Below are 15,731 nucleotides of genomic sequence, written 5' to 3'. Positions count from 1 at the left end.
TGAAAAGACAGTTTGTTCAACTGTACATTTCCAGGAGGAGTACATAATGTGAACAGCCTGAATGCAGAGAAAATAGCAGTTCTCCTCTGTTGCATTTCTACAGGGTGCATTTAGATTATAGGACAGCAAAATAGAGAAATTATGGGAAACTACGTCTGATTTTCTTTAGGAAAGTTCAACTGGCAGGAGCTGGTAAGAAACCAAGGCACCGAAATTTAAAAATATCTTCCATCTCACTGCCTTGTAGCACCACCTACAGAGAGGCCGTCAGAATCACATCCTGTGCCAAAACTCAGGGGCTCCCAACTCACCGGCAAAACAAATCTTGTTGCTGTGACACTCTAGAAACTGCGAGTTTGACAGCTTTGAAACCTGCAAATATTCTGCTGCAGGATAAAGGCAATAACGTTGTCCATTTTGCCAGGAGTTCCTCAATTCCCGTGCAGAAAAAGCATCTCTAGCGATGACAGAGCTAACCCAGCTGCTTTGCCAATTTGTAATATAGAAACTTTCCTGTAGAAATTTTCTGGCAGCCAAGTGTCCCAGCTGTACAAGGACGGTGGGATTTGCCATGGCAAAATACATTTAATGGTCCATTAATCCTACCTTTGGCACAAGTCTATTGTTGGGGCTTCCAAGGACTGCAGTGTTTCACCTCCTCCATGTATCTACTCAATTACACAAGATAAAATGTCGTGGGGATTGACCTTCATCTGACCAATGAAGCACACGGCCTGTTTGCCCTTGATTTAGCCTCAGTAGCTGAAGAGGGGGAATACAGAGGTCCTTCTGCCGGGAACTGGATGGAGAGAAAGGAGTTTGTAATCATAGTTCAAAAGCTGGCTTTTGAAATATGGCTCTGATTATCTTCCCATTAAAAAGAAATGTTTAGCTATCCGCTCCAAAATAGAACTTTGAAATCTGGACTATTTCTGCCTCCCTTTGGAAGCGTGATCCAAATGCTACGGTAGCAAACAGAAAGTTCCCACCATTTTGGATTAGGCCCTGGATGTGGGAGGCAGTGGGTGCAGGAATGTGTGCATGCATGCAGCATTGCTATCTCATTGCTCATTAAGAACTGCAGAACAGAACAGGCATTAAAAAAGCAGTTCAGAGGTCAAAGAAAGAGGCAGCACTCTGGGCAGCAGTAAATATATGGCAGTGAATTCTAGCACTAAGAAGCAACAGCCGAAATATTAGTACTTTATGCTCAGAAAGATATATTTAGGGATAGGTGCTGTCTTAGGGAGAGAAAATATGATCAATTTTACGAATGGTTTGAGTGCAACTTTATAATGCAGTGGTTTGCCCTTGCCTTGAATGCAGGAAAGATGTAAAGTGACCTCAGTCCTCTGAAGGTTAAATATCTTCTGATTTCTGGTCTACATTTATTGATCACCAGAGAGGTCAGACCTACCAGCTTTTCTCTGTCTAGAAAACTAATTACAGAGCCAATCAGGTTGGTCTGACACTACCCACCTTCAGTAAATGCATGTCATATTTCAACTCTTTTCTATCTGTCATCATATCTTGTATTATTCTTTCCTGCTAACTTTATCCCAAAGTCCTGTACGTTAGTGGGATCAGGCTTGAATCATTTTTCCCCTATTTAAATTCTGGAACAATTTTTCCTGCTCTCACATTGTGTTCTGCTGCCCCTGCAGTGATGCTGTTATGTAGCCAGATACATTCTTGACAGGCGAGTCCTGTTAGGTGTCTGGGTCAGAAATTATCGTCCCATTATGATCTTTATGTTTTGTTCCACTTGCATGAGATAATTCCTATCTCCATGCATTCATTTCCTCTGTGTACATTTCCACTATATATTATGCATTCATCTGTGTCCTGCCTCTCCCTCTGTCATCACCTCTGTTTCTTCCCTACTTCAATTCCTGCTCTGTATGCCTGAAGAACATTTTGCTATTTGTTTTAATTTCCTTTGCGAGGTTTAACTCAGCTTTGCTTCTGGCAGATTTCCCTTTATGCCTACACTTCCTAGCTTCTAAGATGTAGTTTTCTTTGATTAATCCTTTTTTTCCATTCCTTCCAGTCCCTTTGCTTTTTCCTAATGTAACACTTTGAAGTGGTTATTCACTGAGTTAGCTCTGGACTGCTTCCTTACAGACTTTTATCCCACTGTATATCAGTCCCAAATGCTTTTTATATCCTTTGCTTCAATTCACAGCCCGCCCAACATTCAAAGCTTAGGAAACTGTCAGAAAACAACTAAAAGATGTAAATGACCACTGTGCCTCGACTTCCAGCCTATTAGGGGCAGAAGGCTTCTCATGGGGTTCACAATGCCATCCCTCCAAGTGACAGATCCCAACCAGCTTTCTCTCTGTACGCATCCAGAACTAAGAGATCTCTGGGTGCATGTGAAATTCCACTCCACTTACAGCCACAGCAGCAATGCCAAGAGAGGGCTGGAGGATCGTTAACTGAAACTGCTCTCAGAATAAAAAATCGTTACAGTAGATTAAAAATTAGCATGAAGAAATGAAGCGTATACATGTATTTTTAAAGCCTCTGTAAGGCAGCCAAAGTGAAAACACATTTCACCAGACCACGAAAAATGAAATGCGTGTGGTGATCCTCATAAGGCTGCAGCTCATTTCCTTGCTAAGTTCCAAGTTTTGGGTCTCTCCCACTGAGCAGAAGTCTGCTTGAGAAAACTCCCCAGACGCCTCATGGCAGCAAAGAGATCCCTCTTTCTGTTTCTCACTGCACAGGTCTGCCCAAGTGGCTCAATAAAATGGGGCAACATTGTCAAAAAATGGGGCTGTGATTACAGCCTCTGCTCCTTCCATACGTGGAAACAGTAATTCTTGTTTTATTTGGGTGAGAATTGAAGCTGTTGATCACCATCCCTGGAGATGTTCAAGTACTGCAGAGCTGAGGGACGTGGTCAGGGCATGGCAGGGTGTGCTGGTGGTTGAACACAATGTCCTTAGAGGTCTTTTCCAACCTTAACGATTCTATGATTCCAACATGCAGCAGTGGAGCTGATGGCACTGAAGAGCAAAAAGCAGTGGGGAAAAAAAAAACAAATAAAATAAATCATTTTGGTCAGCCTTGTCGAAAAGCTTCTTCAGGAAGTCAAACCCAAAGCTGTCCTTGAAAATGGGCCGTCCATCTGGAAGGATGTGCTGATTTTTCGATGGTCAGAGTTGACAGAAAGGCTTGTGTAAGATGGGATGTTTTGTAGTTGCTTTTTTAACAGAAAATTAACTGAAAGCAAAGCAAATTTTGAGCAGTGGTGGGAACTCAGAGGAGAAAAATGAGAGAAGCAGTGGAATCAAAATGGTCATTCTACAGTATTTTATTTTGAACCCAAACCGTGCCTGCTTAGGGTACTTGAAAGCAGCGAGAAGCAAAAGCACAGAATAAATTAACGGGGAAGCTCTTGGCGTTTCTATCAGTGCGGCCGTCGGGGCAGAAGGCAGGGCCAGGCAGGCTGGTGCCATGAGCCCGGCACGGGGCGCGCAGGCCGCCACGCCCGCCCTTGGCCACAGCAGGGCCACCGCGGAGCTCCGCTGCCGTCCCACAGCCCGCTCAGGGCCGGGAGCCGCGGGTCACTCCGCACTCCGGCAGCCGCCCGCGCCGCTCGCGGCGCTCTCCGCCGCCCCGCCCTCGGGCACGGGCCCGGCGGAAGGGCGGAACGTTTGTGCGCGGCTGCGGGCCCGGGCGGGGCGGCGGAAGGACGGAGCGATGCACCGCGCGGAAGTGAGCCGGGCCGCGGCCGGGGCCGCCGACGGATCCGGGGGGATGCAGGGGGCCGGGGGCCGGCCGGCGGCGGGGGGCTCTGTCCGCGCTCTCTGAGCGGGCCTCTGCCCGCAGGCCCCGGGCTCGGCCAGGGCCCCGCACCCGGCGGACTGGCGCTGAGCGGCCCCGGGGCGGGGGTCCCCGGGCGGGCGGGCGGCCATGGCCACCCGGCGTCTAACCGACGCGTTCTTGTTGTTGCGGAACAACGCGGTGCAGAGCCGGCAGCTGCTGGCCGAGCAAGTGAGTAGTTACGGCTCCTCCAGCCCTCTGAATTCACGTAGCATGGCTGCTGCGGTGAGTCTCCTCCCTTCATCCTATGTACCTTGCTGCGCCGAGGGCTGCCCGCGGCCGCGCCGTGCCCGCTGCTCCGCGCCCCCCCGCCCGCCTTCCCCGCGCGTAGGGCGAACAGAAGAGCTCCGTGCCGATCCCTGCGGGTCCCTCCGCGAGCGCTGCGCCCAAAGCGCCGTTGGCCTTCGCGGGAGGTCATTGCCCACTGATTTCTTTATGCTTCCCCGGTTACAAAAGCCAAACTTACTCCGTGGAGCGGAACTCTTCTATTCGCCTCCGTGTGGGCGCCGTTAAATGCAGTGCTGTGCGTTATTCGGTGTGTCCGTAGTGTCTCCTCACACCCGACACCTTTCCCCTCGATGTGAGGAAAGCTGTGAGGCCGTGTGTGCGGTGGCCAGGAGGTGCCGGTGTGATGCCTTCAAAAAGCCATCGCTCTGTGGCCTTTTCTGTGACTTTTTGTATGTTTTGCTGGTCGCACTGCGATGGGAAACTTAAACATGGAAGACCAGAATTTTCAGAATAACTTCCCAAAACAGGCATCTACCAAAGCAGTTTCCTGGGGGAAATTTGAACGATGCTTAAAACTTTTGATTATAGCATTGAAGCTGCTGGACAGCTCGGCTTTCTGGGGTCTTAAGCTGCTTCTTCAAATGTATCATTTGTTTGGAACAGCGTCCAGTAAATATCTGCCAGCAGTCTCATCTCCTTTACTTGCTTTGCATTCATGCGTTTTTGGTCAGGGGAAAAGCAATGCTTCATTCCACTACATTGATTTCAGCTGATGAGTTGGCATTCAGCGGTCTTTATTCATTGTCCATTTAGTACCTGTATCTATACAAGCTGTCTATTGAATTTACTTACAGACCAGGCAGCATCAATAACAATGTGTATTGCAGTGTTTAATTTGACACTGCATTTGATTCTTGTTAACGATTATTTTGCCGATATCGATAGCATTTTTGATCATTGGAATTTTATAAATGTTAATAGAAAACAAGAGCTGCATGCATGCAGGCTGCTGAGCTGTGGAACTGCAGTGAGCACAGTAACATGTAGCATTTGCATGAAATGTTAATTTCTCATGTTTGTTAACATGAACCAAAGCATTTTCTGATGCTCGTTCCAATGCTGCCAAAGCCAAGTGGCTGGGGATTGGTCCTGGCTTGAGCAGCTGGTGGGGTTGATCAGTGGCTCAACTGTGCACAGTCAACCACTCCTTAAGCTCAGCTAACTGAAGTAGCTTCCCTAACAGTACAGCTGTACTTGAGAAGCTGAGTGCAGGGTAGCAGAGGTCATTAACTGAAGCTCGCTGCTTTGGCAGACCACAAGTGTGCTGTCCTTGTCTTAGTTCTCACGTGCTAGCACACCCCAGCAGCACAAGGAGCGATGAGCTGCAGAGCTGCAGATGGGTTGCACACACATGTGTACTGATGGTTGCACACACATGTGTGTACTGATGCTACCTGGAACTGAAGTGTTTGCACGTGGGAGCATATGCCGCACTTGCTTTTGCTTTTTGCCATTTGCTGTCTGTTTTATCTTGTGGTAACTGAGGTGCTTATTGATAAATGTCTTACAAAGTTTGTATGGTTTGTAAACTTTGTTTGGAGAACTGTAATTCTCCGATCAGTGAAACCTTCAACTCACCCACAGATGTTAAACACTGCAGTAAAATTGCCCTCGTTGTCGTGTTTGAATATATTTCAGTGTTTTCACTCAGAAATTTTTGCAAACCAGTTTTTAACCTGAAAAGCTTGTGTTCCAGGCAAAAGGCTGTCTCAAATATATCATGATATTGTACTTGTTATTGAATAGTGTTGTTTTAAAAGTCCATTTGTTTCATTTGTTGTAAACAGTTATGTATTTAAAACAACAACACCAAGCTACTAGTATTTTCCCAACTGACCATACCCTGTGTGTGTCCTCTGTGTCTTTTTTCTCTTTTACCTTTCGCTGTCTCTAACTGGACGGGGCTGATGGGATCCACAAATCACTTCAGGAGCTGGATGAGGTATTGTTCATCACATCTTATTTTGTCACACTGCATCAGGCACACATCACTGAGCAAAAATGTTCCTTTCTTTACAGTGCTAGCTTATTCCATTTCATTATATAGGAGGAGATGTACTTCTGTACAGTCTGACAAGGCTGCCAAGAGGAGACAGGCATTTTGTGAAATTACAGTACCACATTTATATGTACATATGTATCATCTAGTTTGACTTTTTGTATCCGTGCAGGATACAGTGAAGCTATTCACAATACTTTATGCTTTGCATTAATTATATAAACTCTGGTCAGGAGACAATGCTGGGGACAAAGAACAGGCTTTCAGGAAACAATTGCTCAGGAAGGAGGAAGGACTGGTTTATAAAAGAGGTGGAGAGCCACAAAGATTTCTGGGGCTGATGGAGAAAAACAAGAAATCTGGAAGAATGGGCAGTGCAGTAATTAGATATGTTCTAAGCAGTATCACTTCTTTCTGTCTGCAGTAGATGAAGTTATCTCTGGAATTACAAAGCTGGCTTCAACTGACAACCTGAGAAAATTGATAATGTCTCCCAGTTTCATTTATAACCTTTTAGTACTTCAATCTACAAAATGGATTCTTATCTCCAAAATAGTCTCCAAGTATAGCATACCCTCTGCAACTGCTACAGTGCTGCTGTACAGCAGTGTCCTGTCTTCAATAATTTATATCTGCATCACATGCAAACACATGCTTGAAGTTCCTTTTTATGGGAGAAAAAGGCACACAAGCACTTTTCCTCAAGAACTGCCATCTAATTTGAGTCATGTTGATTTGCTATCTCTTTCTAAGAATATATTTCTATCTTCTGCAGCTTGCTGATGATCGTATGGCCCTGGTGTCAGGAATAAGTTTAGATCCCGAAGCAGCAATTGGTGTAACAAAGCGCTTACCTCCCAAATGGGTTGATGGAGCAGATGAAGTAAGTTGGATGGCAAACCCAATGCTGAGTTGTTTTCATGTAGAAATGTATTCCTGTTGTTAGTTATGTTGCCAACGCCGTAAGTTTTACAATAGAAGTATTAGAAGGTTTGTGTTTTTTCTAACTTCTGCCACTCCTGTTCAGAGAAAATATCAGGCAAGATGTCATTTATTTCCTGTATGTATTGCAATGAAATGAAGGTGATGGTCTTGGAGTAGAAATTCCTGAAAACTGAACTGATATCATCAGTGAGAGCCCAGTGCTGGTACTGCACTTGAACCAGCAGGACAGATAGTGCTATTGCTGAGCATTTCGACTTGAGGCTGCAGGAAGGGTCCTAAAGCTCTCAGCACAGCAGAATTCTTCTCAGATGGAGACTTTGAAGGGAGAGGACAAAAGATGGAATGCTTTCTATAGGCTTTGATTGAACACATTGAGGGATCCAATTGAATAGAATAGCAGCTTATTACTTGCAAAGAAGACTCTTTCGTGTCTTCTAACAAAGCTCTCCCGCTTGTGAGGTACAGATGAGCTGCAAGTTCTTGAACTATTTGGACAAATGTGAGGGAATTGTTCTGCAGACATCCAGTTAAGAATCTTCTCCAGTATTTGGAATGCGAGGCTCCTACTTTACTTACAGAAAAACCATTTAAATTGTCCTCTCAGAACATGATCTCATTGGTTTTTGTGTGCAGAAAGGTGATCAGTTTTACTAGGACAGTAATCATTCTTACAGATCTATTTTCATGGCTAGTTTGAGAGCACATCATTTAGCTTTAACTAAGTTCAGTCTGTGGCATGTTTGGCAGAGTTTGAAGGTGTGACCTGAATTTTTATTTACATTTTCAGAAGTTGGCTAAACTTTTCTTACCATATTATATAATGATAAGTGTCGTATTGCAACTCAGTAAAGCATATTTGAGAAGAGCAGTCTTGGCATCTTAACAAGCAGAGGTTTAAAAATGATGAATTCAGGTAAGTTTTCAGTTAGTAAGAGATGAACGTTTTGTGGGTTTTTGGTTTTTTCTAATGATTTTGGTCTGTTTTTTGTTAAGAGATTACTTTCTATATTTTGACATTCGTCAGAAGCTTTTCTCTGAAACATTACTCACTTTCCTTTCCCTGTTGTTGTGTTTGCTGTTTTAGATTCAGTATGATATTGCCAGGGTGAAACAGAAGATGAAAGAATTAGCCAGTCTTCATGATAAACATCTGAACAGACCAACACTAGATGACAGCAGTGAAGAAGAACGTGCAATAGAAATAACAACCCAAGAGATCACACAGGTACAGAGTACTTTCAATTCCGAACCTACAGACCAATGTATCTGTAACAGATATCATGGTGAGGCAGTGGTTTCCTTGGGGTAAAACATTTCTCCCAGTCAGTGAGCCAGAAGCCCTGGGCTCTTAGCTTGGTGCCGCGCTGACCATCTCAGTGAGCTCTGAGTGAGCGACTTAACACTCCTATCCCTGCAGCCCTATTTTTACTTGCCTGTTTTCTTTTCTATCTTGGAATGGATGGGAGATTTAATTAAATCATGTTTACAGCTACCTCACAGAAATACACAAAGACATTCTATGGCTTTCAGTCCAAGCAGTTTCAAGGAAGCAAATGTCTTTGATCAGAAGTACCTGTGTTACTGTGCTATCCTGTTAGATTTATGTTTCTCATCTATATTCTGTATTTCTGTGTCCTTTTAAACATTGCACTGGGCAACAGTAAATTCAGTGTGACATTTAAACGTGAGTTGCTGTATGTTTTTAACTAACTGAATGGTTTTCTCAGTTATTTCACAGATGTCAGAGAGCAGTCCAGGTCTTGCAGAGCAGGTCACGGACTTGCTCAGAACAAGAGGCACGTGTTCTCAGGAATGTAGTGTCTTCCTTAGCACAGTCCCTGCAGGAGCTCTCCACCAACTTCAGGCATGCACAGTCTGACTATCTCAAACGTAAGCATCAAAGACAAGTAACGCATGGGCACTGGTTGTGGAGGGCACTAATTAAGGCGTGCTTATTTTCTTGTTTAGGGAAGTATAGAGAAGTTAAGGGATATTCCCAGGACCACAAAAGGTACAATAGAGTGGAGATCAAATTCAGCAATTTCTGCTTCACAGCCTCTACCTCTCTATTTCATATTGCTAAAGCAAAAATACCAGTTAGATTTATCAATGAAAGCAGTGTGTTTCAGCCATTTACACTCTTAACATGTTATCACTTCTCAAACTGTGGTCTGCCCAGCTACTTCTGTTGTGCTGGTGGGGCAGCTGTTGTTTTTCAGAATGATACCTGCTGTTGATTAGTAGTTTGTGATAGATGAAACTTTAGAAGGGGTCTGGGATAAAGTTCTGCTACCTTAAACAGCTTGGAAATTGATTATTCTGATTCAAGTCTAATATTCAGTTGGTTTTTGGCGAAGTAATTTCAACTTCATATGTAATAACTGATCTTCAGATGTAGTACTGCAGTTTCTTCTTGTGGTCTAAATGGTAGAGGTGGAATGAGAGTCAGAAGGTTCTGTTCACACAGAATACAGTGTGATCGTACTCTAAGACTCTTAGCTTACTTAACTTTTTAGCTTCATGAAACATAATGACTTGAAATCACTGTGTTAATCTGTCTTGTAAGCGTGGTTGCATTTGTTATGCTCTAAGCAGTAAGCTTATGTGACAGTTACAATTTAGACACTGTCATTTATCAGGGATTTTCTTATGCTTTTCTACCTATTGCTTCAGACCTCATTCTTTCTCTCTCATATGTGTCACGTTTCCTCCAAAAGCTGTTGGAAAAATACTCTCCTACCTACAGCTTTTGAAGGGTGACAGAAAATCTGAGTGACTTCAGTGTGTGAGTCCATTGTGCTCCAACACAGTTTGTCTTTCACAGGAATGAAGAGTAGAGAAGAAAGATCCAAACACTTCTTTGACACCTCAGTCCCACTGATGGATGATGGGGAGGATGATACACTTTATGACAGAGTAAGTTAAGATATTAAGCAAATTCAATTTAAAGAAGCTTCTTACATTTCCAAGTTATTTTAGTGACCCTAAAACTCTGTAATGTACAGTAAGATTTTTCTTGAGTAGTTTTCTACTATTGAAATTCCAAAAGGAACCTTATGTTGTGAAATCTTATAATTGCTGTAATTATTGCTAACGTTTTCACTCTATAACACATAAACAGCAATTAAATCTTTTCTTTCAACAGGGTTTTACAGATGACCAACTAGCACTGGTGGAGCAAAACACACTGCTGGTGGAAGAGCGGGAACGAGAAATCCGTCAGATTGTTCAGTCAATCTCTGATCTCAATGAAATATTTAGGGACCTGGGAGCAATGATAGTAGAACAGGTACATCAGCACCAGTGTCAGTGAGATATGGGAGACCGCACGTAGCGTTACGTTGGTTCAGCTCCTTGTGTTGTAATACGATGTTTTCATGTTGTAATATCATGTTTTCACTTTCCTAAATTAATTGGTTCAGGCTAAAGTTTCCTCTGCCTGTAATCTGTAAGAAAATGAGCTAATGAAGAAAAAATAACCATTTATGGGTATTAAACTAGGAAAAAATGTAGAATTCCAGATTCTGTTGATTATTTTTCCCAGAAAGTTTAGGTTTAATATGTCAGCCAAAAGTACCTGACCTGGGTCATAGCAGTTACTAAAGGCTGTGAGATAAGGCCGTGCGTTGAGATAGTGACAGAGCTGCCAGTTAGGCAATAAGCCAAGAAGGTCATTTCAAGATAGTCCAACTAGATCTTCTAATGAGCTGTTTACTGTAAGCATTATTACTCTGCTGCTCATAACCACAATCTTTTCAAAGTTTATTTAGGTTCAGCTTGATCCTTCTCTCTGTTTCATTTAGGGAACAGTTCTAGATAGAATTGACTACAATGTTGAACAGTCGTGTATCAAAACTGAAGAGGGTTTAAAACAACTACATAAGGTAAGCTGGTAAAATATAGGCTGTTTGCATATCTAGTTATCTCAATGATAAAAAAATAATGATTATTCAGAGACTATAAAAGAGAAGAATTAATATTTTTTCCTTTTAAAAATTCAGTGCTTATGGATTTAAAAAGAACTAAATGCAAGTTTTTGTTTAGTTTAGTTTCTGTTAGCAGTTTCATTTGGCTTTTGGAGAGTTTTCTCTACATTTTTATTCCCTGGGCAAAAGAGGAGAGGGATGAGAAAAGGTGATTAGAAGAAAGAAGGAGTGAACCAAATCAAAGTGAAAGCTTTCAGTTCTAATTGAATGTAAAATGCACAGCTGAATCAGGTACAATAAAAATGCCAATTAAAAAATGACACTTTTAACAATGAGTTAAAAATATCTTACCAACTTTTTTTTCCATTTGGACTTCCACACATCCAGTGCCTTCATTTTATTATTTCCACTGTCCACGTAGCTCAGTTCCACTTTAGATCAATCATTCTGTGCAGCTCTTGTTCTGTGCAGGCATCGCGCCTTCTCAAGGACTACAGAAAAGTCTCAGTAAGGTTGCATAACCAATAGGAGGATGCATTATTTTCTGTAGTGTTTCATATTTAATGTGGATAACTATGACTTCAGTCTGCACTTTCCTTCACTGCGGTCTTTGGTGCAGGCTGGAGTTAGCAAAGAGAAATCAAGGTACATATCTTCAGTATGCTGAAGAGTCCATGCTTACATCTTTGCATAAATTGAGGCATTAACTCTTTCTTTTCTGTTTCTACAGGCAGAGCAATATCAAAAGAAGAATCGGAAGATGCTTGTTATTCTAATTTTGTTTGTTATAGTAATTGTCCTCATTGTTGTTCTTATTGGTGTAAAGTCACACTAGGTCTCACTTAATTTTCTTATTTTTGGAGTTTACGTGAACTTTTTTCCCCAATGTGAATGGATGGACCTGCACTCAAGAAAGCTGCCTTTGAATGTATTTGCCCTCGTGGTACAAAGTCTGTGCAATGCTTCTGTAGGATTCCTCAAAGTTCAAGTTTGGTGACTGGTGAGGTGTTGGTAAAGAGTAGATGGAGAACGTCAAGAAATCTGATGCTCTCAAATGAATCATTCGGTTCCTTGTCCAGAGGTATTTGGAAACACGTTGCTTAAATAACTACAGAACTGTAATTTATTAGTGAGTTCTGTAATTGGTTTGTTACAGTGAGAAAGAATATGTTGTCTTCTGAACTGCCACAGTTTTTAAGGCTTCAAATTTAAACCATGTTCCTGAGTCATGGGACTACAGCTGAGGCACAAGGCACGAAAATGTCTGACCTCATTTCTTCAGACTCGAAAACTCAGAGGAATTGGAGATAGCTTTTAACAGGCAGAGCCTAATTCCATCCCTGTGATCTTAATTTAGATATTGCATCATTACTAAGAATCAAAATAGTATATGATCCTGTAAATAACAAGATTTAATCACTGGTGTAATTTAACACATTTAGCTAATTAAATTTTTTTTGAGCTTGAGCAATCATGAGAACATTTTTTTTTTCTTTTTACCAGAAAGATCATGCATTTTTATGTGCATTAAAAAGAAAAGTACTGCCATTACGTCAAAGCGGTGATGAAGTTAAACCTGAAAAATAGAGATTTCCCTTTCGGCTTTCTACACAGTGTGACCTGCTCTGGGGGCTCTTGGCTCTTAGCTGTTTTCTAAGCTGTTTGTTTTACTTCTGTCCACATGTGGTCTTACATATGTAGCTTTACTGCGATATGTATTAGATCCATTTTCCCATAGCAGTTTTTTTTCAAATGCCTGCCTAGAAAAGGATGCATTTTGGGTCTCCTACTGACCATGATGCCATGCAAGTGATGTGTCCTAGGAGGCCTTCAGTGGAAAATTACCTGTTTATTTTATTGTTATTTTTTTTAATTTCTTGCAGTGGAAAACTTTGCTGTAGGCCATAAGAGATGAATTAGAGAAACATCTGTGTAACAGAGGATTCATATTTCAATCCAGGCCTGAAGTAGTGTGCAATTGTAGAGGCCTTGCCTTAATATTTTTAATATGGCTCTTCTGTATGGACTTTTCCCCCAAAGAAACTGTAACTTAATTTCCTCCATTTCTGACTGATGCAATGCTCCCCATAAACTTGCAGAGGTGTTCTGCTCAAATGCCCTGAAGTGCAGTTTCGTAATATGTGCTATGATTTTAATGTTGCACCTGCCCTGAACTTGTGTTTACAATGTACTGAGGAGGTCCTAAGATGTGGGTTTAAACAGACTCGATGCAGGAACAGGCCTGAAAGAAAAAGACTACAAAAACATGTAAGCTGTGGCTTATTGCGAAGAGATTTGTACCACTGTGTTACCTCCAGACAAAGGGGATGCTGAACTTCCAAAGCTGCCAGTTCAAGCCCTTGTTGAAATTCACACAGTAGATCAGTGGAAGAAGTATGCTTCTAGTTGGGTGTGCAGTCCCCCTGTTCTGGTAATAGATCTTTTCAATGATCGTGAGTAAAACTACTGTCTCCCTAGTGTGCTGGCTACATCAGTTGGTGTGAAGCAGCATATTGCTATAATTTAATATTCTGTATTTGCAACTTTCTAACATGAGAACGTGTTATTTATTTCTGTCTTGACTGGTGCTTTTGACATTTTATCACGGCTAAAGGATTCAAAGAAGTAATAAAACACTTCCAACCTAATTGGTCAGTTCCTTTTTCTTAAAATAGTGTAAGCTGAAGCAAATTCTTGTGATGTTAATGTCTCCATATATTCTTCAAAATTAAATAAAAGCAGCAGTGACATGGAAATATCTGATATTTTTTTTTTAACTTTCTGCAGCACAATTGCATTGTCAAGTGATTTTCATCCCATGTAGTCCCCATTGAAATGCCTTGAAATTGCTTAGCTGAAGTAAATGACTACTTATTTGCTATTTAAATTCTGTTAAAGGAAATACACTTTGTTAACATGCACTGCATAAGAGGTTGAATTCCAGTGTGAATTGTCCTGTGTGACTTAAGCTAGTTTGACTTGAAGCTGAATTTATTTAAAAAAACAAACAAACAAAAAACAACAACTAGGCTTCTGAATCACTTCAGATATCTGGTTTGCTGCAATTCAATCTAAATTATTTATAGCTAGAGCATAAACCCTTATGCAGTGCTTTGTAAGAATAATCTCAACTTGGAGTGGTATAGAATGGAAAGCATCGGTTTCCAAAGAAGCCACTGCACCTGAGAAGTAGCTTGGCTGTCTGCTACCTGCTCAGGTGTTACAGGAGCAACAGCTGCCTGAGCCTACTGACTGCTTCTGACCAGCCCTGTAACCATCTCTGCATGCTGCTGCAGAGAGATGGCGTACGGTTCTGCAAGTTGGGGCTTCTTCGTGGTTGCTGGATTCTCTTCCCACGTTGTACTGAACCTCTGACAGCTTACAAAACGCAATGGGAAACTGTGAGTCCAACAGAGCAGTGCTGCTAGAGCATCTCACAAGAACCCATGGCTCCCCACCTGGTGTGAATGACCTATAGAGCTGTTGGCTTGTACAGAATTGCTCCATTAAATTGCTTGCAAGCATACAAAAATAAACTCCTTGTTAACACAAGCAATTCTAGGGATATTTGGAAATGACAGTATTACAAACACTGTAACAGTGAATTAACCTCTACTGCAAAACTGTAGAAACAGAAAAGAAAATGGAACGATCGCTTTGTCATTTTTTCCAAATAAGTTAGATAATACTCATTGAAACAGGGAATGCATAATGCTTTTACATATTAACTATGGTGGAATATGCAAGGCTGCTTGAATGATGTAATTCTATAAATACCTGCAATTTCTGGAGGATTAATAACTGCTGTGCCTGGGGAAGGCTGGTCTGTGGCTCACAGGAGTCCAAATGTTTGCAGCTGCTCTTAGTAGAAAGCAAGTCAAACTTCTGCACTACAGATAGAATGATGGGGAAAGTCAGTTCTATTTTTTGATTAGGACTCTGCTGCCCTTAATGAGGGAAGGGTCACTGTTTAGATGGCAACTGCCTACCGCTTTGTTTCTTCAAGGTACTACACATTCGAGGACAGAAGTGTACTATTAACCTCGCAGCAGTAGGAATAGCAGAACGTATTGCATGACAAAGGCTTTACTTGGTAGAATTCTTTGAATGTCTCAATCCTGAAATAATTCTGTTATTTTATTTCATATTTCCCACACTGTCCATATGAACTGAGATAATAACCCCAAACAGCTCATGTTCTTCGGCCCAGCAAAGAGACTTGTGAAAGTTGGCTTACATATCTCTATATGGAGTGTTACTTAGTGCTGGAGTTTGGACTTGTTTATGGGGTTATCCCATCCACAATTGACCTCTGCAACTGATCTTGTTAGACCCTTAATTCAGGCTACTTTAAAATATATTGGGCAATAAAAGTTTCCAAAATGTCCCTTCGGGGGCCCAGTAAAACTAAGTCTTTTTTCCTTTTTTTTTCTTTTTGTTGTTCTGGAACCCAGCCTAATACATTCTTTCTTCTTAGATGTGCTCCCATTATTTGCATCTCCATTTACTTCTGCGGTGTAAATGAAGCACACTCAGTCCCTTTGTGAAGCCCAGGCTTTCCACACAGCTGCAGACCCTTGACTGGGATTCCCTGCTGACACGGCGTTAATGGGAGGCGCTCGACAAGCGTGACAACGTGAGGATAAATACCACACTGAACACATACACGCACAGCATTAACGCTGGAGCCTGGAAAGCACTGCTTCCCTTGTGTGACTCCCCAAGCTACAGCTCTGAGT

At 42.0% G+C, this 15,731-nt stretch overlaps 1 protein-coding gene across 2 annotated transcripts; it reads left to right on the top strand.

Annotated features, from left to right (window-relative positions):
* Positions 1-3,924: 3,924 nt before the first annotated feature.
* Positions 3,925-11,827, top strand: STX16 (syntaxin 16; the record flags this gene model as incomplete). 2 transcript variants are annotated; one of them, XM_079543566.1, is made up of 9 exons in its annotated part: positions 3,925-4,059; positions 6,053-6,064; positions 6,897-7,004; positions 8,151-8,291; positions 8,794-8,956; positions 9,891-9,982; positions 10,212-10,355; positions 10,870-10,950; positions 11,723-11,827. In XM_079543566.1, 9 exons carry the CDS (start codon positions 3,925-3,927, stop codon positions 11,825-11,827), a joined length of 981 nt encoding a protein of 326 aa, XP_079399692.1. The 2 variants fall into 2 exon arrangements, with proteins under 2 accessions (XP_079399692.1, XP_079399693.1); XM_079543567.1 differs by lacking the exon at positions 6,053-6,064.
* Positions 11,828-15,731: the final 3,904 nt, after the last annotated feature.

This window comes from Tetrao urogallus, assembly GCF_951394365.1.
Source record: "Tetrao urogallus genome assembly, chromosome: 16".
NCBI classification, from domain to species: Eukaryota; Metazoa; Chordata; class Aves; order Galliformes; family Phasianidae; genus Tetrao; species Tetrao urogallus.
This window is presented reverse-complemented; position numbering and strand designations above follow the sequence as displayed.